General features: G+C 43.5%; 1 protein-coding gene across 5 annotated transcripts in view; it reads right to left on the bottom strand.

The window, feature by feature from the left end:
* Positions 1-4,146: 4,146 nt before the first annotated feature.
* The window catches only part of LOC114081689 (cyclin-dependent kinase 12), an 83,012-nt gene continuing 65,323 nt past the window's right edge, over positions 4,147-21,835 (bottom strand). Inside the window, exons 14-17 of one of the 5 annotated variants that reach the window (XR_011705043.1) lie at positions 12,822-12,924; positions 12,237-12,377; positions 8,208-8,311; positions 4,147-4,344 (exon numbers count right to left, since the gene is read on the bottom strand). Coding sequence is in view for 1 of the 5 variants with exons in the window: in XM_071603521.1 (XP_071459622.1) it covers positions 12,921-12,924 (4 nt within the window). In the remaining 4 variants the exon portion in view is untranslated. Of the gene's footprint in view, positions 4,731-8,207; positions 8,312-12,236; positions 12,378-12,821; positions 12,925-21,835 lie in introns of those variants that run through there. The other 4 variants (XR_011705042.1, XR_011705041.1, XR_011705040.1 and 1 more) reach the window with 4 other exon arrangements.

The following is a 21,835-nucleotide window of genomic DNA, read 5'->3' as shown; positions in this document are numbered from 1 at the left end:
TCAAAACCAAATCAGCCCAGATGTCCTTCAACAGGTAAATGGTTAAACAAACTGTGGTATGTCCATACCATGGAATAAATAAAAGGAATGAACTATTGATATACATAAAAACTTGGATGGGTCTCTAGGGAATTAAGCTATATGAAAAGAGTCAATTAAAAATTGTATATTGGATAATTCCATTTTTTATAACTTTATTTTATTCATTTATTTTTTTATGTGGTGCTGGGGATTGAACCCAGTGCCTCACATGTGCTAGGCAAGTGCTCGCTCTATCACTGAGACACAATCCCAGCCCAGATGATTCCATTTTTGAAATGACAAAATTTTAGAAGAGATCAGTGCTGCAAGGGTTAAGGAGGGGATGGAGTAGAGAAATAGGTGTAATTAAAAAAAAATGAGGAATTCTTGTGATGCTGGAACTGTTCAGCATCTTGACTGTAGTGATAGATATATGAATTTACACAGGTAATAAAATTGTATAGCACTTAATATGCACACACACATATACACACACTCACACACGAGTAAAACTAGAGAAATCTTTTTTTTAATTTTTATTTTTTAAGAGAGAGTTTTTTAATGTTTTATTTTTTGGCGGACACAACATCTTTGTTTGTATGTGGTGCTGAGGATTGAACCTGGGCCGCTCGCATGCCAGGCGAGCGCGCTACCGCTTGAGCCAAATCCCCAGCCCTAGAGAAATCTTTACAAGATTGGTGATTGCATCAAGGTCAATGTTCTGATTGTGATAGTATACTATAGTTTTGCAAAATGTTACCATTCAGTGAAAGTGGGAAAAATGAACAAGGGCTCTTATTATTTCTTACAACTACATGTGAATCTACAATTATCTCAGTTTTTTAAAAAAGCCATGATAAATCGTTAATGTTTCTACTAGAAATAAGAGGCAGAAGGGGCAGCCCTTGTGTTTCCTTTGTGAAATTCCAAAGAGGAAGATTAATAAATGTTATTCTCATTAGGGTAATCAATAAAATGATCATAACCATGTAGGGGGGATATTTGTATCTGTTGACCCAGTAATTCTACTTCTTGGAATTTATCATTAAAAATACATTAAGTTTTATGTGTTCAGATATTCATTGTGATATTATTTATAACAGTAAAAATATCTAAGTGATTAAAAACGGGGGATAAGTCTTATAAATTATGGTGTATCTAGGTGATAAAATACTCTATAAATTTCAAACATACTTTAAAAATATACTCAATAAAATGTATAGCAGGCACTCAATAAATGGAATTTGCTTTTCTTTTTTTTGGTATTTAAAGAGCTAATGTAGATAAACTTGACAAACTTTTGCCTGGAAAATGTAAGTTGTTGCTATTCTTCTAAGGGCTATTTCTCCCAGTTCCATCCTGAATAAAGCTATACTTTCAGGCAGAACAATGGCTAAGTGGCACATGAGAATGGCCCCTCTTCTGGCTAGCAAGGCATCAAAATGATTTCTTAGGGAGTCTGAGTCAAGAGATTGGGGCTACTTCCTTTCCAGGGGACTTATATTCCTACTCACATAATGAAGAAAATTGGGAACATTCTCCCTAGTACATGCATGTGCATATGTGCATGTGCACATGCATGTGCACGCACGCACACGCACACACACACACACACATATGGCGATAATCTCCAGGGAATCATGGAGTCTTTGAAGCAATGTCATCCCTGAGGACATAAAAATAACAGTGTTCTACTACATCAAGCACTGCTGATTGGGCACTGAGTATCTTACTGAATATCTGGTACTATCCTTGGTGGTTCTTCTTCTTCTTCTTCTTTTTTCAGTTGCAGATAGACACAATACCTTTTATTTTATTTGTTTATTTCTATGTGGTGCCAGGGATTGAACCCAGTGCCTCACACATGCTAGGCGAGCACCCTACCACTGAGCCCCAGCCGCAGCCCTGTATCCTATGTTCTTTATAACATTATTTACAAAATTTTCACAGCAACCTTAGTGGTAGATGTTCATCTGCATATCACAGACAAGGAAATTTGGGTTCAAAGAGGTGACTTATCAAGGTAGCTGGTAAGTGGCAGAGCTGGCACTGGAACCTAGGGCTGTCTGCCTCCAAAAAATTGTGATCTAACTCCACATACTACATTCGAAGGACTGACGAAGGGTATACTGTGTGGAAAGCATGCTGACACCGTCTGGAGGAGGCCTGGAAAAGTATCCTTGTTCTTCCAACTTAACTCATTGCAGGAAAAAGAAAAAATCTCTGGAGAGAGAAGCAGGCCTATTCTAAAGTCTTTCATCCCATTAGTAAGTTTTTCTGTTTAACCTGTATGCTTTCTGTTAAAATTCAACCCCTTCTCCTCTCTTCTGTTTCCAGTGAGGATGGTGAAGAGATGACACAGTACTCCTCCATGAAAGGTTCTAGGGAATAGAGAGGGCTTCTCTCTCTCTAGATTTGTTGAGGCCATGCCTAGGATGCTTCAGTCTCCTGGGTCTTTTGGATCTGTCCCAAGGTATCAAACTAAAAGACAAGCAGGAAGGACACACAAAAAAGGAGTAGCCCAGTCAGACCAAGGCCAGCTTGGAGAATGGCCCTGGAGTCTCTGGGACCTTAGTGCTGGGCCCAGAGTGAAGTTAAGGTGGGCAGTTTTTCCCATCAGGCTCAGCAGTGGGCTTCGTGTTTGACATCTACCCAGCTATAGAGGTCTGGCTGGCATCTCTCTCCCCAGAGGCTCTTATCTATTCTCAATATGACATCTCTATAGTTACCTTTCTCTCAGAAAGGAGGGGGCTGGGGATTCTGCCACTATATATTTCCCTTCCTTTTCAATATCAGCTCACTGTATATGGTGCAGGTCCAGGCAACCAAACTGGGTGCTTAGAGATGCTCATGGAAAGGAATAATTTTGTTAGGAGGATGCTGAGATCCCAATGCTAAGTCCAAAGGAGCTCTTCTAGGATGTCAAAGCCAGGATTGAAGTTCTTTCTTCTTTTTTCTCCACATGAGAGATAGGAGGGCAACTGGGGCCTGAGATTGGACACATAGAATGGAGGGGTATGTGTCATTCCTCTCTCCCTCTTCCAGATTGTTATTCTACCTTGCTGGGGCCCAAGCATGCTCACTGCTCACTTTGGCTCCCCTTGGTCCATCTACCCTATGGACAGGAGAGGGTTAAAGGCATGGTATGGGCAAGCTATAAATTTCCCATCAGTGTAGGGAGAGCAGGATTGTTGGCAGGGAGGGGGGCAGGGTTGGGGGGGAGGGGGAGCTGGGAAAAAGCCAGGAGGTTGTCTCTAGGTAACAATAAACACTGCAAGCAAGGAGCAGCTGTTACACTTACTCTCTCTGCATCACAATGCTGAAATAACACTAATAAACCAGTGTACCCAATGCACAGGCAGACATGCATTCAGGGCCGGGGCCCCAGTGTACACCTAGGGCTGCCCTCTGTTCCAGGGCAGGGCCCTTAATACCAGTGGACATATCAGTCCTGGCCTGGGTATACTTGTGGAAGGATGAGGACTGATGAGTCCTTCCCACCTCAATGGTATTTTCAGGATCAGGGTAGGATAGCAGAGGATAAGGATCCTGGGTTCAGATCCTGGAGGCGTTCACTGGTGGAAAGAATTCAAGTGTTGGTAGTTCTCAGTTGGGAGCTGGGAAGAGAGGAAGAGAGTGAGAGAGATAAAAGTACAGGGAACATAAAAGTATTTACCATGTTCTTTCAGACTGGAGAAGATGTGGTGGCCAGAAATGGGGGTAGTTAATGGGAGGTCAAAGAAAAGGGAGCACAGAAAGGAGTTTTAAGAAATAGGTGGATTGCTGGATGCAATGGTGCACATCTGTAATCCCAGTGACTCGGGAGTCTGAAGCAAGAGGATCACAAGTTCAAGACTAGCCTTAGCAACTTAGTGAGGTCCTAAGCAACTTAGTGAGAACCTGTCTCAAAATAAAAAATAAAAAGGGCTGGGGATGTGGCTTAGTGGTTAAGTGCTCTTGGGTTCAATCCCTGGCACCAATCAATCAATCAAAAAAGAGGAGGGATAAGCAGCAAGTGGTATAGAGGAGTTATTCTTATCTCTTCTGGGGATTAAGCCCCCCATCTACCTACACCCTAACTAATATACCCAGGCTCCCCCTCAATTTTATACTCAAGGCAGGTGATGGGTTAGCTTAGCTCAGGACTAAACTTTATTATGGGGTCTCTCAACTTGTGCTGCCAGAGAGAGGAATGATATAGCTGATTCCATCTCCCTGCACAAAGAGTGATTGGTCTGTCTCTTTCACCAAAAAAAAGCCATCTCTGGATCACCAGGAACAGTTGGGCAGAAGGCTTTTACCCTGGCTGAAAAGTAGAGCCACCTGCAATGAAACAGAATAGGCAAGTGAAAATTCAGGCTCGGTCACAGGCCCCAGGACTAGGATCACAGGCATAGACAGTTGTCTTAGTCTACCTTCTGATCTCTTTCTATTATGATATTCAGCACAGTACTCTATCATCCCCTGATTCAAAAAGGATAGAAATGTATATTGCCCACTGGCCTGTGAGAGGGGAAGGCATCAGCACTTTTAAAGACCTGTGTTTCTGCACCCACTGTTCATTCTGTACCAACAGCCTGTTCTGCCAATCTAAATACCCCTAGCTGCTCCTCTCTGGTCCTAGGTGTCTCTTTCTAAGGAAGAAACTACTGAGAAAAGGTGATAATTCTTTTAGGTTCTGATCTTGTTGTAGTGGTTTTCTTCTTCTTCTTTTTTTTTTTAAAAAGAGAGAGAGAAAGAGAGAGAGAGAGAGAGAGAGAGAGAGAGAGAGAGAGAGAGAGAGAGAGAATTTTTTAATATTTATTTTTTAGTTTTCGGCGGACACAACATCTTTGTTTTGTATGTGGTGCTGAGGATCGAACCTGGGCCGCACGCATGCCAGGCGAGCACGCTACTGCTTGAGCCACATCCCCAGCCCTGTTTTTTTTTTTTTTTTTTAATATTTATTTTTTAGTTTTTGGTGGACACAACATCTTTATTTTATTTTTATGTGGTGCTGAGGATCGAACCCAGTGCCGCGCGCATGCCAGACAAGCCAGTTACCGCTTGAGCCACATCCCCAGCCCCATTTTGTTTTTTTTTTTAATTTCTGAAAATGTAGAGTCAACTGGGTACATAATTCACTGGTGAGGCAGGCAAATGAGGCAGGGAGAAATAGTTGGGTGTACTTGGAAAGCTTTCTTCTGGAAAAAGTCCAGAGATACTGGGAGGCCTTAGCACATGTGAATGCCCAGTACTCCCTGTGCAATCCATAGATACAGTAAGGCAAGAATAACTGGACTCTCCTTATGGGAAGCTGCTCCTCTGAGAATGTTCAGCTTCTCCTGCTCTCTTCTCTTCTCCCACTTCCTTCTTTTTTCATAGCTAGGGTCTCTCCTCATCTAGATGAGTGATTTTCATCCACAGAGTTCAAAGTGGGGAGAAGGAGCAAAGAGAGTTCTAATAGGCCTGGGCCCCCTTCCCCTCTGTTGTTTTTATGAGCCACCCCCACTGCTGTGAGTCACTAGAACCTCAGGCTCTGCTGAGCTGCCAGCAGCCTTCTCCCTACCCCTTCCTCCAGCCAAGCAAAATGCACCCAAAAGGCCCCAGAGCCCACCATCTTCTTACCCATAGGGCCACAGCCCTCTTTCATCCCTAATAATAGTAATCTGTAACACAGGCACATTGAGATGACTGAGCACAGGAGTGTGAGAGACTACTGCATGTGCTCTATGCAGGCGCAGAGTGCTGGCTGCCATCTCCATGGAGCAGGATAACCAGCCAGGAGAGCTGGCACACTCAGGCATATAGCCCCATAGGCATGTGAGGGGAAGCAAGAGAGGATGGGGTAAGGATGCTGTTTCAGGAGCAGGGAGCAGGTATCTCCTTTTAGCTTTCTCTCTGGCCAGTTTCTCTCCTTGGCCTCTCTCCTTGAGTGCTAATGAACACCATGGTACAGCCACCTCCATCTACCCCTTTCTCTTCCTTTCCCCTTCTCCATAGCTTTGGGAATTATAGAGAGGGGATCTGCATAACAGCCTTCCAGGTGCCAAGGTAAGAGGTTCAGATTTCCAGGTCTCCCCCAACCACATACAGTGGGAAAATGGGGAGGAGGAAAGGGGTCCCCTTAGAGTAAAAGTTAAACCCTAGGCCATTGCTGAGCATTGTGGCTAGTTCTTTTTTTCCAGAAGGCAGAGAATTCTGGGTACTGTTTTCTCTACCTTCCAAACACTTCACATCTACCCTTCTTTTCCACAAAAGGCTCTGAACTTCTTCTGGACTCCAGGCTGTGGATCTGGAACCCTTGGCTAGACCTTGGGAATATGAGGTAGACCTGGTAGGGTTGAAAGAAAGGAAGCTCTATTTCTTTCTTTCTTTCTTTTCCTTTTCTTTCTTTTTTTTTTTTTTTTTTTTAAGAGAGGGGCTTTTTTTTTTTAAACTTTATTTTATTTATTTATATGTGGTGCTGAGGATCGAACCCAGGGCCTTGCACGTGCGAGGCGAGTACTCTACTGCTGAGCCATAACCCCAGCCTGGAAGCTCTATTTCTTTGAAAAACACCCAGAATCTGGAGTGAGTACTTTAAGGGCCTTTCTGCCCCTTCCATATTCCCCCAGTATGTTGAAGTAGGGATGAACAAAGGGCAACCATCAGCAAGAGAAAGGGTGGCTAGCTCTTTTTTAGAGAAAGCCTGCCATCCTCTCTCCTCCCTTACTGCATGCTCTTTTCCATTGCTCTGCATTCCAGAGTAGAAACAGCACCCACCTAATATATCCCCCAAATAATACTTCCTATGACTGTCCTGCCTTACATTCAGCAGTCAACTCCACAAGTGGGACTACAGGACTCAGTTTCCAAATGTCACCTCTCCATATTGTCTCTTTGCAGCCTTCTACCTCATCTCACCCAACAGAAGAACTTTCTTTGCAGTCCCTGCCACAGTTCTCCCCCTACCAACAGCCTTGATACCCTTGGAAGCCGGCAGGGGTCCTAGAAGAATTCTTCCTAGTCTGTCCTTGGGGGACCTGAGGACCTTCTTATCTTGGCTGCAGTGGAGAAGGCAAAGGATCAGACAGACCAGGGGCAGATTCTGAGGGTCTAAAGGCAGAGCAGGATGAGGCTGGGGGCACTTACAGAGGCAGATCCTGCTCTTCCCCAGGGCCTGGGTACTAAACTAGAGGAGAAGACAATTCTGGGGGTGGGAAAAAAGATGTGGGGGCATGAAAACTGTGACAAAATTTCCCCTGGCACTGCCTTCCAAACTTTGTGCCTAATCTTGCCCTTACCCCAAGTCAGCCTCATGAAGCACAGAACAAAGAATGTTGAATATATTCAGGAAAGGGGAGGATGCCAAGAAATTAAGCTTTGGCAACCTGGTGGTAAAGGCCCCATTTGCCTTCATCCTTCCCTCTTTAACCCTAGCTCATAAACAGTGACAAAAGAAAGCTAGTAGGAATGGAGGCGGTTGGAAACTTGCTTTTCTGTTCCAGGGTACATCAACACTACGTGAACCAAATGGGACCTAACCAAGAGCCCTAGGGCAGGGTACTACATGAATTTAGGGGCTTTTCTAATTCAGCCTTTAGGGCCTTGAATTTGAATTCTGTCTCTGTTCTAGGCTTAGACATTGGACAAGAGGTATAAGACTACCCCTTATTATACTTTTTGGCATAACTTTCTCCAGTGGTTTATATTATAGCAGGGAAACTTGTGAGAAGATTTCTAACAAAGTTCCATATTTAATGTTGACTGGAAGATTTATTTCTAGGTTAAAAAGTTGGAATAATTGGTTCATTTCCTTCCCTTAGAAGTTAAGATAAAATTCTGGAACGGGGACTAAAGGAAATCTGACTGCTTGGAATCAAGGGAATGGATGAGATGAACTATGAAACAGGCTATATAAAGAAAATGTCCCCCATGGGCTGGGGTTATGGCTCAGTGGTAGTGCTCTTGCCTAGCATGCGTAAGGCACTGGGTTTGATTCTTGGCACCACATACACATAAATTAAATAAAGGTCCATCAACAACTAAAAAATATTTAAAAAAAGAAAGAAAGAAAATGTTTCCCAGTAATGCTCCATAGAAAATGCACTTGCTTGACTCCCTAAGTTGCTTCCCAGACTCAGGGGACAAAAACATGAGGCTTCAGGCAACAGAATATAATGTCCTGCTGACTCTTCATTTGACTTTCCTCCCACTATACCTACCTTTCCTTTCCCTGTGTTCCCAGGAACTTTCTAAACCCAGGAACAAAAGCAGCTCCAAGACAGGATTCAAATGAATTCCCCTCTCTGGGTCTTGGTTTCCACATCTGTAAAATAATGGGGTCAGGCAAGATGAGCTCCAAGTTCCCTTCCTTGGAACAGAAAAGATTCTCTGATTCAGACCCTAAAAGGCACCAGTCCTAGTTTGCATGCCATTTTGCAGGTAACTTTGATGGCACTGTTTCAAGTCAAAATGTAGAAAGGCTGAGGATATAGCTCAGTGGTAGAGCTTGCCTAGCATGTGTGAGGTCCTGGGTTCAACCCCAAATATGGAGGTTGAACAGAAATATCTCTGAAATCTGCCTTTCTCTTCCCTCTCATCATAGTCTCTAGTTCCATGGTCCTTAGCTCTTGTACTTTCCTTCAGGGATCTCAAACCTCTGTCCCCACATTCCTTTCACAATTTTACAGCACTCCTTGGGATAAAAACCCAACTAGACAAAACCCCAGGGGCAAGAAAACAGCCTTACCTATTATTCTGATTGCAATTTTGGGCTCTAAGATTTGAGTCAATCAGCACAGTTCCATCCCTTTTGGAGGTCCTGGCAGGGGGGAAATCCTGGCACCTCTCCCCAGCGCCTCCCCTCCTCCTCTACCTTGCTATTCTCCATGCCAGAACGCAAAGTGGCCAGTGATTGATGGGCCCGAGTTCCCGGTAACCGCACCCAGTGGCCCAATCCTCCTCCCTTACCCAATCCCTCCCCTGTCCCTATTCAGAGATCAGATTGTCTCATGTTGGTCCCTGAGGTCCCATTAATTAAAAATACATCCAATTAAATGGCAGGTGAAAACGTGCTATTGGAGCTCTACACCCCCTTGCCCCAGCTTGGTCTCTCCACCCCCACCCCTCCTTCTAAGGCTCAGCTGTGCTTTGAGCTGAGAAAAGAGTGGGGGGCGGAGAAAGAGGGAGAGAGTAGAGGAAGACATAGGGGTGGGAGTATGATGGGGGGGCTACTTGAACCTCTGCCAGGGTAGCATGTGCCAGCCTGGGAGGGTGGCACCGTGCCCTGGTGTCTAATTTCTGGAGGTGTGAGTAGGTTCAGTCAGCTGGGTACCCACCTCCATTTCCCTTAAAGGGGCAGAGGGCAATCAGAGGATATGGTTAGCTCTGCTGCCATGCTTCTGGGCTTGATACGTGAAGGACGGAGTATAAATGAAAGAAGGATCTTAGAATGGTGTGTAATATTTAGGGGTTGGGAGGATCTGAGACTTCCATTCTTGGCATATCTCGGCTCATCCCCAAACTAGGAAGAAGATAACAAGGAGTGGGGAGCCGGATGGGACCCAGGTGGCAGGGCAGGGTGATGCTCCTGAGTCTGGCTGTACCTTTCCTGCAGGAAAGCTGAGAGAAAGATAGAGGGAGAGGGAGGGAGAGAGGGAGAGAGGAAGGAGCCATAATTTGGGTGGGAGCAGATGGATCAGATAGGATCAAATATACAAAGATGGATGTTCATGTGGGTACCATGTCCCTAAGTACTTAATGGGAAAGAGGGCTTAGAGGGACCTGTTCTGTTTGCTTTTTTCTTTAGGCAAAAAGCAGTAGCACTAGAGGGAAGTTACCTTGGCCTGGCTGCTGGCAGGCTGTGATTAGGACAAGCTCTGACCATTCTCATGCTCCTCCATCCTTAAAGGATCCCCAGATTTTTCCAGGTTATACATCTGCCCCACCCCATCCCAAGCCCTCCAGCCCCAAGTGATACAAGGCTAATAGGCACTTAGCACATTGAAGAGGAGTTAGAGAAGAAAGGGTGATGAAGAGTGGCACTCAGAATCCAGGCAGGAGTGGGGGTGCTGACCCAGGGCCCCCGCCTGGCCTCCTTGGCAGCCTCAGCACCTCCTCTCTTCACTGTAACGCTAATTGGAGATTTTAATCTGCACTGCTGCTCTGCTCAGGGTGCTGGGGGGAGTGCCAGCTGTGCAGTAATTCCAGTAGCACCGACTGTTTAATCAAGCTGTCCTCCTGGGGAGGGGCCCTCAGGCATGGGGGGAGGAGGAAGAAGAGGACCTCTGTCATCTCCCTGAGCCTATTCAGACTGGAAGAGCTTCATGGAGACTGAGGGTCAATTGTGGGGTCCTCACTCCTGTAGAAGCCTGTTGGCCATTTGGCATCACTAACAGAGCCATGACATTGCATAGGGTGGGTATGAGGCACAAGGACCAAAGCAGCCCCCTTTCCCATCCTGTTTTCTGACACCTTTTCTGGCTCAGAGCCTAGAGGTATCCTGAGTGTACTCCAGCCACTCAGTCTAAACACATCTATTAGACTGTCATGAGTTCTTCAGGTCTGTGCTGGAAGAGATGATGGGGTGACACACTTTTTCAGTCTCCAGCCCCCCAATACTTTCTCACTAACAAAGACACTTGGAATACTTGTAAAATATTCTCCCCCCTAAAAACCATAGACACCCCCACCCTCTGGGCCAGAAAGCAATTTTCAGGAGGCAAGGGGACAATGGGGTGGACAGCTAGAACCTGTTATACCCTGAAGGAGAGAGCACCTGTGTGAACTGCTCAGTACCTGGAACTAGGGGCTTTCCAAGCACAACTGGAAGTGCACTGAGCTAGCAGGCCACTAGGGCAGTGTTTAGGATCTTAAGTCATTTTAAATAAAGAACAAGTGGTTCCAGTTAATTCTTCTGACTCCTTGGCCCTCAGCTCTCAGACTCTCTGGGGGTGTCTCTGAGAGGTCAAGGAGAAAGGGTGCCCTCACCCAAATTGTCTGCTAAGGTGTGAGTTTTAATTGGTCAGCAGTGCCCTCGTGTGGCAGAAACCAAGACTGCAGTTGCCTGACTGGTATGGTTGCTTTGAGGAATCAGACATCCTGCTTGGCGGGTAAGAGTTATAAATGTTGGTATTCTCTGTACCATCAAGGTAGCCCATACATACCTCCTAGGTGACTACTTCCAGGGACATTTCCTGCTTTCTAACATCTGCTTCAGCCCTCTTATCTACCCTGTTTCACTTGCTCCACTTCTAACTCAAAAGCATCTGCCTCAAGGAAAGCAGCACCTTGCTCAGCGAAGGTACTTATTTGGGAGTGCTGCTTGAGCTATCAGAATTGCAGGAGTAAGAGGGATGCTGCTGAGAGAGGAAGCCAAGGGTCAAGAGGAAAAGATGATGTCACTCTAAGGCCTGGTAGGCAGGAAGATGCTCTGACCCCCCTGACATTCTTTAAAGGCCCCAGAGGAAAGCTGACACCTGAATTCCAAAGAGCAATATCCAGCTGATTCTTCCCTTCAGTCATCCATTTTCCATTTCCCAGGGAAGTCTGGGAATAAGTAGAGTCAGAAAGACTCTGGGAGCCTAAGATCTGAATCCTGGGAAACAGTCACCAGATAAAACACCTTTCCTTGAAAAGATCCAGGTACTCTACTAGGATGCACATCTAGGGATTCAACTTCCAGCTCCCAAGAAAAGGACTGCCTCTCCCTTCCCCTCTAGCCTCAAAGACCATCTACTTACTGGTCTTTTCCCTTTTAAAATTTTTATTTATTTAATTATTTTAGTTGTTGATAGACCTTTATTTTATTTATTTATATGCAATGCTGAGAATCGAACCCAGTGCCTCACATATGCCAGGCGAGTATGCTACTGTTGAGCCCCAGCCCCAGCCCCATTACTGGTTCTTTTCTATACCCACTAAATGGGGGGAAAGGTTCTGAACTACAGAAAAAGGAATGGATATTTGATAGCTGGAGGGACTCTCTGAAGGGTTTGAAAGTTAGCAAGACAAGGAGTTGAGTCTTCTTGCTGGAGATAATAAACAACAGAAATACCATCAGAAAAGCTGGACACACTGCCACATGTCTGTAGTCCCAGCTACTTGGCAGGCTACTTAGCAAAGAGGATTGCTTCTTGGGCAACATAATGAGACCTAGTCTCAAAAAAAAGAAGAAGAAGAGAAAAAAAAATGTTACTCCCAGAAAGAAATATGGCCCTATTTGGGATTAGGAGAAGGGAGAGCATACCTACCACCAGGCAAAGAGGACAAGGGTGGGCACTGGAGCCAGGTGACCCACCTGCTTTGGGCATTGGGAATGGAGGAAGCAGGCTGCAGGCATCTACTTCTGGTATTTCACACAGTGTTCGGACAGGTGCAGTCTCCCATTGAACCTAGAAAGGAGGTGAAGAAGCTGGTTAGAGGAAGGGAGAGGGACATCACTATTTTATCTTGATTTGAAGGAATAGAAAATAGCTTTTTGGAAAAGAAGTATTTTGTGTATGATAGGGGTAGTGGGTGAGTGGGGCAGCCATCCTAAAGAGAGGGCTGAAAGTGAGTAACCACATCAGCATGGAGGAAATATCTATTAACACAGCTGGCCAAGAGGAAACAACAGGAATGAAATGCTGGTGCCAAGAAAGGGAGTCACTTACTCTAGCTGGAAGAACTTGTTAACCAGAAGATAGGACACCAGAAAGCCATCAAATTAAAAAGCTAAGAAAACTCCTCTGGAGATCTCTGAGGGTAAGAAACTTCCCTGAGATCAGGGTACAGTGAGGCTGGGGGTATTACATTTAAAAGAAGATAGTGACCTCTGATTGGCCTTAAGTCCCTACCTGGCATTAAGTTCTTGGAAGAGACTGAATTTGCCAGGTTCTGAATGCAAGGTGTCTGATGGATGTCACCGAATTCCTCAGGGGCCACCCCTACTACTGTCACCTGTAAAGGAATATGACAGGCTACATTAGATATGAGACAAGGGACTAGACACCAAAGAGGGTCTTTCGTCTTTAGCACAGGAAGCATGAGGTTGGCAGATAACAGTGAGAGTGGTGGCTGCCATTTCTCCAATGTCTTAAAACCTGAATTCCCCACAAGGTTTTAGATAAACTTTAAGCATGTTCCCAGAGAGTTACATTTCCAGATTTCTGTCTCCCAGGAACTGTCTCCCAGGTTGATAAAGACAAAATCATTGTCCCTGTATTCATAGATAGAGAATTCAACAAAAATAGAAGCTATGAAACACAGAATTATAAAAGGCAACGGAGGTTAATGGTTAATATAATATAAATTTTAGGCAAGAAGATAACTTAGAGGAGATCACTCAATTTTTTTTTATTTGTATCTTTTTTTTTTTTTTTTTTTTTAGTTTTCGGGCGGACACAACATCTTTGTTTGTATGTGGTGCTGAGGATCGAACGCGGGCCGCACGCATGCCAGGCCAGCGTGCTACTGCTTGAGCCACATCCCCAGCCCCATCACTCAATTTTTGATCAGATCACCAGCTTAGATTTGAGACTCTCTTGTCCATCACAGCTTCTCTGAGAAGGGCTCTGAGATACAAAAGGATCTTGACTATAAAACAGAAAGACTTGGGCTAGGGCTGTAGCTCAGTGGCAGAGTGCTTGCCTAGCATGCGTGAGGCACTGGGTTCGATCCTCAGCACAACATAAAAATAAACAAATAAAGGCATTGTGTCCATCTACAACTACAAAAAAATAAAAATTAAAAAAAAAAAACAGAAAGACTTGTAGGACAACAGACTTGATGCAATTTGGGCAAGTAGGTCTATCATATATTCCCAGGGCAGATACAAATTTGCATGGGAAGCAATACCACATTTCCCCTATGCTATCAATTAGGGCATAATGGACAAAATGTAAAGAATATGTACTGGGATCTGTCTGTCATCCGCAATGTTCATTTTGCAGATCCCCTGCACCCCCTGCCAACTATATCCATAACTCTTATCTCCAAGCTGTCCAGTTGTGCCTTTCTCCCTTCAGCATTGTCCTCTCTGCTCATCAGTGGCTCCTGATTTCATATGCTCAGAGAAAGCATGGGACTGTGGATGTATCCAGGAGGGTTCCAGGAGGAGAAGTGAGACTTAGTTAGCCCAGAGTGAGATGATTTACAGAACCTGCCCTGCAGATTAGACAACTGAGCACACCATGTAGGGTTTAGGCCACCATGAGGCACCACCTTCCAAACAACTCAACACTAAAAAAATAAAATAAGGAGAGAGGTAATGCTCCCTTTACCCCCACAACTTTCCTGTAATCTCAGAGAGTATCTTATTTTGTTTTGGGTTCTCTAATCTAGTGTCATTCAGAGACCCCCCTTCTACCTTAATTTTCTAGCAGATGAAATGTTTTCTTTCTACCTTCATTTTGATTCATTTCCCCCCTTATTTTTGGAAAATAAAATAAAATAAATGCCACAAACCCGTTCCCTGTGGTAACTTAGTTCTGATACTGCTTGCTTAAAATCTAAAAGGTCAGAAGGATGATTCTTTTCAATATAGCCGTCTTGTAATACAAAGGGGTCTGAGTTGAGATTTGGGATTAATTCCTCACGTTGCCTTTGAGGTTCTTTTCCTCCAACCTACAGAGATAGTGGCTAAGTGTTCTGAAATTTGGAGTAACTCTGAGAGCATCAGGGTCTTTGGCTGTGGCTGCCATTTGCTTCCCAATGAAAAAGAGCTCTAATAAAAAGTGCTTAATTTGCATGTCATTAGATGTTATCCTTTAAGGTAAAAATATAAAAATGTTTTTCTATTAATGACTTTTAAACCTACCTTTACCTTCCAATCTCTGTCCTTCCCCCTTCAAAATCTCAGTTTCTTTCCTTTTCTGAGGAAGCTGAGGGTTTTCAGGAATAGGGGATTTTAAAGTTGGAGGCTCTATATTCATATAGGTTAAGATTCTGGCCTCTTGGATCTAGTCCTAGTATGGTTAAACCAACTGTGAGATTGTGGGTGAGGTACTATGCCATCCTTAAACCTGTTTCCTGTTCTGTAAACTGAGAGCCTGGATTACCTGACCTCTTTTCTAGCTCTGGCAATGTATGATTCTCTAACAGAGAAGTCACGTCAAGTATCCATGCATTAGGAAGTGAAATATTCCTGCCCTTTACACCTCTCTGCACCACGTTAGAGAAGGTCCCCTGTAGATGCTTGCCTTCCTCCTGCAGGTTTAACTGAAGGGACAGGTGAGACCCAGTAGGAGGCCTTCCTTTAAGTGCCAAACCCTTTCTATTAAGAGGAAATTAATTGGTTGGGGTTGTGGCTCAGTGGTAAAGCGCTTGGCTAGCATGTACGAGGTACTGGCTTCGATTCTCAGCAGCTCATATAAATAAATAAATAAAGATCCATCAAAAACTAAAAAATTAAAAAAGAGGAAATTAAGTAAGGAGAGAATCTATACTCTGACCCCGAATCTTGATAAAACAAAAGGCAGGTATGGGGCAGGAAGGAGTTTGATAAGCATGCCCCATCTCAGATTGGGCACCCCCTCAACTTTGCCCTAGGGAGCCCCATGTAAGCAGTAGCTGCTAATCTAACATAACTGTGTAGATGGAATGAATAGAGCAAAGGACATGTAAATAATCCACAGCATTGACTTCAATATCCAATCAATGCCCACACACTCACTATTTTCTCCTACTTTAGGCCTATAGGTACATATAAGAAGCCACAATGGCAAGGGACAAACCATTTCTGTCTTCCTCCTCCCCAAAGTCGAAAAGAAGAGACAGTGAGACAGGAGCTACTTGGCTTCCTATAAATTGTTTTGTCCTTCCTCACAGCTGCAATCAGAAGCTAAGGGCTCCCGCAGGCCTTGTTCTGATCTGCTGCAGGCGATGGAGGGTTTTTGAAACGGAGAGGACTTGGCTGCAGCCCCGTTTCAGCTGCCGCTGGGGCTGTCTAATGGGCTCATTCGGGAAGACCCCCGCCTGCCGTACTAAAGAGTCCCCTGCCGACCCCCTCCCTAGTCCCAACCCAATTAATAAATGGGGGCTCCCACTTTATGGCTCTAGGAGCAGGAACCAGAGATGCAAATGACCCCCAGGGAGGGACAGGAAAAGGCCTTCCAAGAATCAAGCCAGAGAATTGTGCATCCACAGGCACATGCTGCCACAGGCTAGTCATATCCCATTTTCAAGGCATTAAAGGGGAAGAAACTGACAGACAAAACCAAAAAACTGAATTTTCTTTCCCAGATCCAAAGTTGACTAGCATCCTTAAAAGTTTGTGGGCACACCCCAGCAATGGGACTCTCTTGTCTGGTTCTCCACCCTGAAATGGGTGGGGTGCAGGTTACCATCTGGACACAGTACATGCTCCACGGTTCTCCAGGGACAGGGCCCCTTCTAGACTCTGCAACACTGAAGACAGGCACACCACATCAGTTGGCTAATAAACACTTATTCCTTAAAAACAAAGCTGTCTCTTACCAAGCTTCCATCATTATCAGCAGCACAAATGTGTCCTGGGATCATCTGGAGGCCATCTTTGTCTCTCCCCTCACATCTAAACTTTGAGCAAGCCTAATTCCTATGGACCACCCCCTTCCATTTCTTCTGATTCCCCCTTTCCTAGTCTACTGTAGGCTTTACTGCCTCAGGTATGGGCAATAACAACAATATTCTACAGAACTCTGCAGTTGCAAAGTCCTTGGAATAATTTTTCATCTCATCATGCTCACTTCTGTTACTGCTTACCAAACCAAATTTCAACTCCTCATACAGAGGGACTGGGACATTTGCCTAGCATGTATCAGGCCCTGGATCCCCTACACAAAACAAACAAACAACAAAAAACCCACACAGCTCCAATTCCTCAATTCAGGCCAAGAAAATTGCACCTCCAACTTCATTTCCTAACACCCTTTCCTGTACCATCCTAGGTCAATTCATGTCCCTCTGCCCAAAATACATTTCCATAAGTCTCCTCCCTCTGTTCACCTTTCTCTCACTTTCAAAGAATTTTTTCTTATTAACGCCACTTTTTCTAATTATTTGATTTGGCTTCCTCTTTGTTAGTATACTCTTACTTTATAACTTGACTTAATATGCTAACTTAAAAATATAGATTCCCCACTCCTGTCCCAGGCATAAGACTCATCTCTCATACTAGGCTCAGAAGCTTCCTAAAAGTGAGACCTCCGTTCAACCTCCTCCCACCCCTAGATGTACTTACTCAAGACATAACTCTGCTAATGATATTACCCCTCCCCACTGAAGCAGTCTCCATGGTATAACTCTTGGGATATTATACCAAACAACTAAGAGGAATACAATCTAAATCTGTCTGTTTTCAGACTCCCACCTGCCCCAAAATTAACACTTTTCAAAATCACAAATTCAATTTCATGACTTCAAAATGTTATAAACAAAAATCGGGGGGAAAAAAGCACAGTCACCAAATGAATTTATTTCCTTGATTCATAGTGTATAAACACTATTTTCCACTATTTTCTCTGAGGACGCCTTAGGATTAGAAGCCTTATTTTGTTCTCTAAGATTAAATCCTATATTCTTGGGTCATGACTTGACTTTCTAGAATGAAAATCAATCTCAGTGCCAAAAGTAATCTTGCTCCCTATCACACCTGCCTCTGATTCATTGTATAGTCTCTAGGAATGGAGAAGTTATTTACCTTTCAATTGTCTGGTTCCTTAGATTAACCTCAATCTCAAATGCTGATTCTTCATTTCCTCTAGGTTAGTCCTGTGTGGTTAGAAAGGAAAAAGTGGTCTACCACTTCCCTTTATCTCCTACATATTGCTCAGGACAATAAGAGGGATGGATGTCTTTTCTTTCCAGCCCTTGGTCTCAAGGTGCCTAAGAACCAAGACAGTAATTTACTAAGTAAAGCCCTTCAAATATCCAATCAATGCCCACACACTCACTACTGTTTTCTCCTACTTTAAGCCTATAGATACCTGTAAGAACCCATAGTGGCAAGAGACACACCATTCCTGTCTTCCTCCTCCCCAAAGCCAAAAAGAAGAGACAGTGAGACAGGAGCTTGACACATGGTAATACTTAAGGTTAGTTCCCCTTTTCTTCCTTCTTTCTCCCAACACCAGTTTCTCCACCTTTCTAAACTTTTTTTACTGGCCAAAGATGGCATTGAACTAAACAAACTAATGTCCTTTTGTAGCACAAACATTCTGGAACTCCAGTTCACAAATTCTGGTTTGTCTGCTCTTCTATGCACTGCCCTCATTCATCTAAAATAAGGGAAGAGGAATAACATTAGTTTCTAGATTGACATAAAATACATAAATCTACTTGGAGAGTTTTAAAACTTGAAAAACACAATTTTATCATGTTCTTTCCTTCTTACTCCTTATCCTCTTCAACTATGTAGCTAACAGTGCTACACAAATGTATCATAAGTTATTTGCTTAATATTGTTTACATTCTCTAGCCTCTGTAGAAAAAATGTCTTCAAATTATGGCCCAGCTTAAGGGTTCTAAGCCCATCCTCTAACCCTAAAGGTAATACTCCTGTGAATCAAGGGAAACTCTTTACTCACAGAGATGCCTTAATGGAACCTCACTGGAGTAAACTGTGAACCTCTAGAGCAATCATCCCCTAAATTTCACTAGCCCAACCATAATTTTTCTTTCCATCTCATATTCCTCTCTCTTTCTGCAACCTGGCTACCAAATTGCTCTAATTCTCCCTTCTTACCCTTATTTCTACCTCCTTATATGGCTTTATTTTATGTGACCTTGATCCTCTAAAAGAAATCACAAATATTGGTGCAAAGTCAATCTCAGAAGTTCCTGAATTAATCAGAGACCAGGCTCCTAAACTTTCTAAAAGCTTTAAAACTTATCCTGTTTTTCTCCAGGCAGGAAAGCATTTAAAATTGCATTAGCATGGTACAGTTAGTTTTTTTTGTCCACAAGGTGATCCTTACATCAAGGGTGTTGCTCATCAAGTATAGTTGAAATTCTAAGACATAGGATGGAGAGACAACCCCATCAGATAGCCCCCTCAGGTAGAGAAAAGACACCCTCCAAGATCCAGGCTTTGTTCTTCACTTAGCTTGCATCACTACATTGTAATCTTTTTAAAGGCTTCTTCATGCTGCCCTCCCTCAAGGAGGCATAAAATAGCCCTTATTCCTTTGGAACTATCAACACTCTCTTTAGTTTACAACTATGCCAGAGCAAGACATCAAAAATCTACTTCTAGATCCTAGGGAACCTATATCTAAATGAACTTATTTTATGGCTATATCTTCTCATGCTTCTCTAGAGAAGCATGCTGTAAAGCTAAGGACTGTATGATGAGAAGCCTTCACCAATAATTATCCTTCTAGAGGGTATTAAGGACTAACATCACATTAGCCTCTTTATTGCAAACTTGGACGACTAATTTTTGAAATAAGCGATATGAGAGCCATCCAGTGGTCAAAACATTTTGGCATCCAAGTGATTAATCACCGGGGGCGGGGGGGAGGACAACCCTGCAAGCCTTATCTACGTTTTCTTGGATACCAGAACTCTTTTTTGACCAAGCTTTACTTCCCACAGACACCATCTGCAACTGAACTTAGAAATGTTACAAGCAGAAGCAACAATTTCAGGATAAGGGAGAAGAGGATGAAGAAGTGAAGGTTCAAAGAGGGGAAGCAGGAAAACTGAAAGGACTCTCTGGCTTCCATGACCAGAAAAACAATCTCCTTTGCCCGACATAACATGAATTAAAAGTTCCTTTCATAGCTCTTGGCAATAAGAACATATGGTTATTTTGCTTTTGTACCTCCTACCCCATAAGTTGAGGATCTGAATAGACCTTTGTCTTCTGAATCACCTCTAAAGGCATTTCAAAATGATGAAACAAGCGCAGCGGCAAACTCCTATAATCCTGGGTACTCAGGAGGCTGAGATAGGAAGATAGCCCGTTTGAGGCCAGCCGGGACAACTTAGCAAGAACTTGTCTCAAAAAAAAAAAAAAAAAAAGAAAAAAGAAAAAGAAAAAAGGAGAGCTGAGCATGTAGCTCAGTGGTAGAGCACCTGAGTTCAATCCCCAGTATCATCAAAAAGCCAAAAGCCAAAACCAAAACTGAAACAACTAAAATTAAATACCCAGCTGGGTTAAGTAATCAATACCTATGGTAGCTGTTCATCACTCTAGTTGGATGGTGAGTAGAAAGAAAACAAGAAGAAAAAAAAAAAAAAGAAGTGGGTGAATAGGTGAGAAACAGCCACCTACAGTGAGAAGTGGTAGAGTACCCCAATGACTCCTTCAGGTGTCATACTCCCGTAGTCTTCCAACCCTGGCTGAAGTAATCTCCGATTTAAGAGTGTTCACAAGGCAGTTGAAACACTAGAGGGATTCCTACAGATGAGAAATGCCATACACAGGATAATGAAATCTTCCAAAGTGTCCAGGAATGCTCACCTTGCCTCTCAGAAAAACAGAACACTTGGCAGTCCCTCTCCCTTGGAATGGTAGAGTATTTCCTCATTGAGGAATTCCCCATTCCATTCCACTCAGCCCTTGAAAATGATTATGCTGTGAAGTCACTCAAAAGCTAAAAAAGAGCCAAGTTATAGAGTAATCTTTAATAATAAAAACAAAAATTCCAGTTTAGCATCACTGTTAACTTCTTTGAGGCCCTGGCTTTATCATACTAAGGATGCTTGTCTGGGAGAATTGTGCCTAAGAAACTGAGATACTGAAAAGTATGGTTTCCTAATCAGAAATGACTTTGAGTATGATAAAGAAAATGTCCAGGATAGTTAGGATCAATTTTTAGGCACAGATTTGAAAAGAGAGCCACTGCTATAAAGTGGGAACAATACGAGTTCACATCCCTAGTCACGAACTTGTAACTTTATATATATATGACATAAAACTGGGCTGGGGCTGTAGCTCAGTGGCAGAGCGCTTGCCTAGCATGTGTGAGGGTTGATCCTTAACACCACATAAACAAATAAAATAAAGACATTCTGTCCATCTACAACTACAAAGAAAAAAAAAAACATGTAAAACTAATTCTTTTTCTCTGGAGACTAAACAGAACACCTAATTCCAGAAACAGGAACAATCTGAGCTCTCCAATCTCCTGGGTAAAGAGGACATGACTTAGTCCAAAGGCAAGGCAACACCAAAAACTGAAGATTCGAAAACAGGCTGGCAACCCATATCATCGGCTATTTTTAATTTCAACTTGCTCCTAACTCCCCTTGTTCTAGGGTGTTCCTTGACCTTGTACAACTTGCTCACCCCACTTACAACTTCCAGATACTCATCCTCCCTAATCCTTTCTCTTGATGAATTCTATCTGCTGGCTACCTACTTGTCATAACTAGCAGGATTGTAGCACAGGAGAAAATTTATCCTTAGTCTTCTAAACCATTAAAGGGAAAGGAAAATAATTCTCTCTTCAGGTGGAGATAGGAAAAATTTTACAAATAGAATTGCTTTTTGGTATTGGGGATTGAACCCAGGGACACTTAACCACTGAGCCACATCCCATCCCTTCTATTGAGACAGGGTCTTGCTAAGTTGCTTAGGGTCTAAGTTGCTCAGGATGGCCTCACTTGAGATCCTCCTGCCTCAGCCTCCCGAGTTGCTGGGATTACAGGGATGAGCCACTTGGTTTTTGAAATAATAGGGACTTTAACCTTTAAACAACATTGATTCACTTTCTGGATTGGCAGGCATTGGGAAATCTCTGGGTATACTAACGCCCATGCTGACCCTGCTCTATAACATTGTGGGAACTGGGTTGGGGTGGGATGGTGGAGAGCCTGGTTTAAGAGATTATTCTTTGGATCTAAACAGCTTCTTACCAACTTCCCTCGATGACTATTGAGCTCA

Source organism: Marmota flaviventris, chromosome 17, assembly GCF_047511675.1.
Source record: "Marmota flaviventris isolate mMarFla1 chromosome 17, mMarFla1.hap1, whole genome shotgun sequence".
Lineage (NCBI taxonomy): Eukaryota > Metazoa > Chordata > Mammalia > Rodentia > Sciuridae > Marmota > Marmota flaviventris.
The sequence above is the reverse complement of the archived record's forward strand: the minus strand, read 5'-3'. Positions and strand labels throughout refer to the sequence as shown.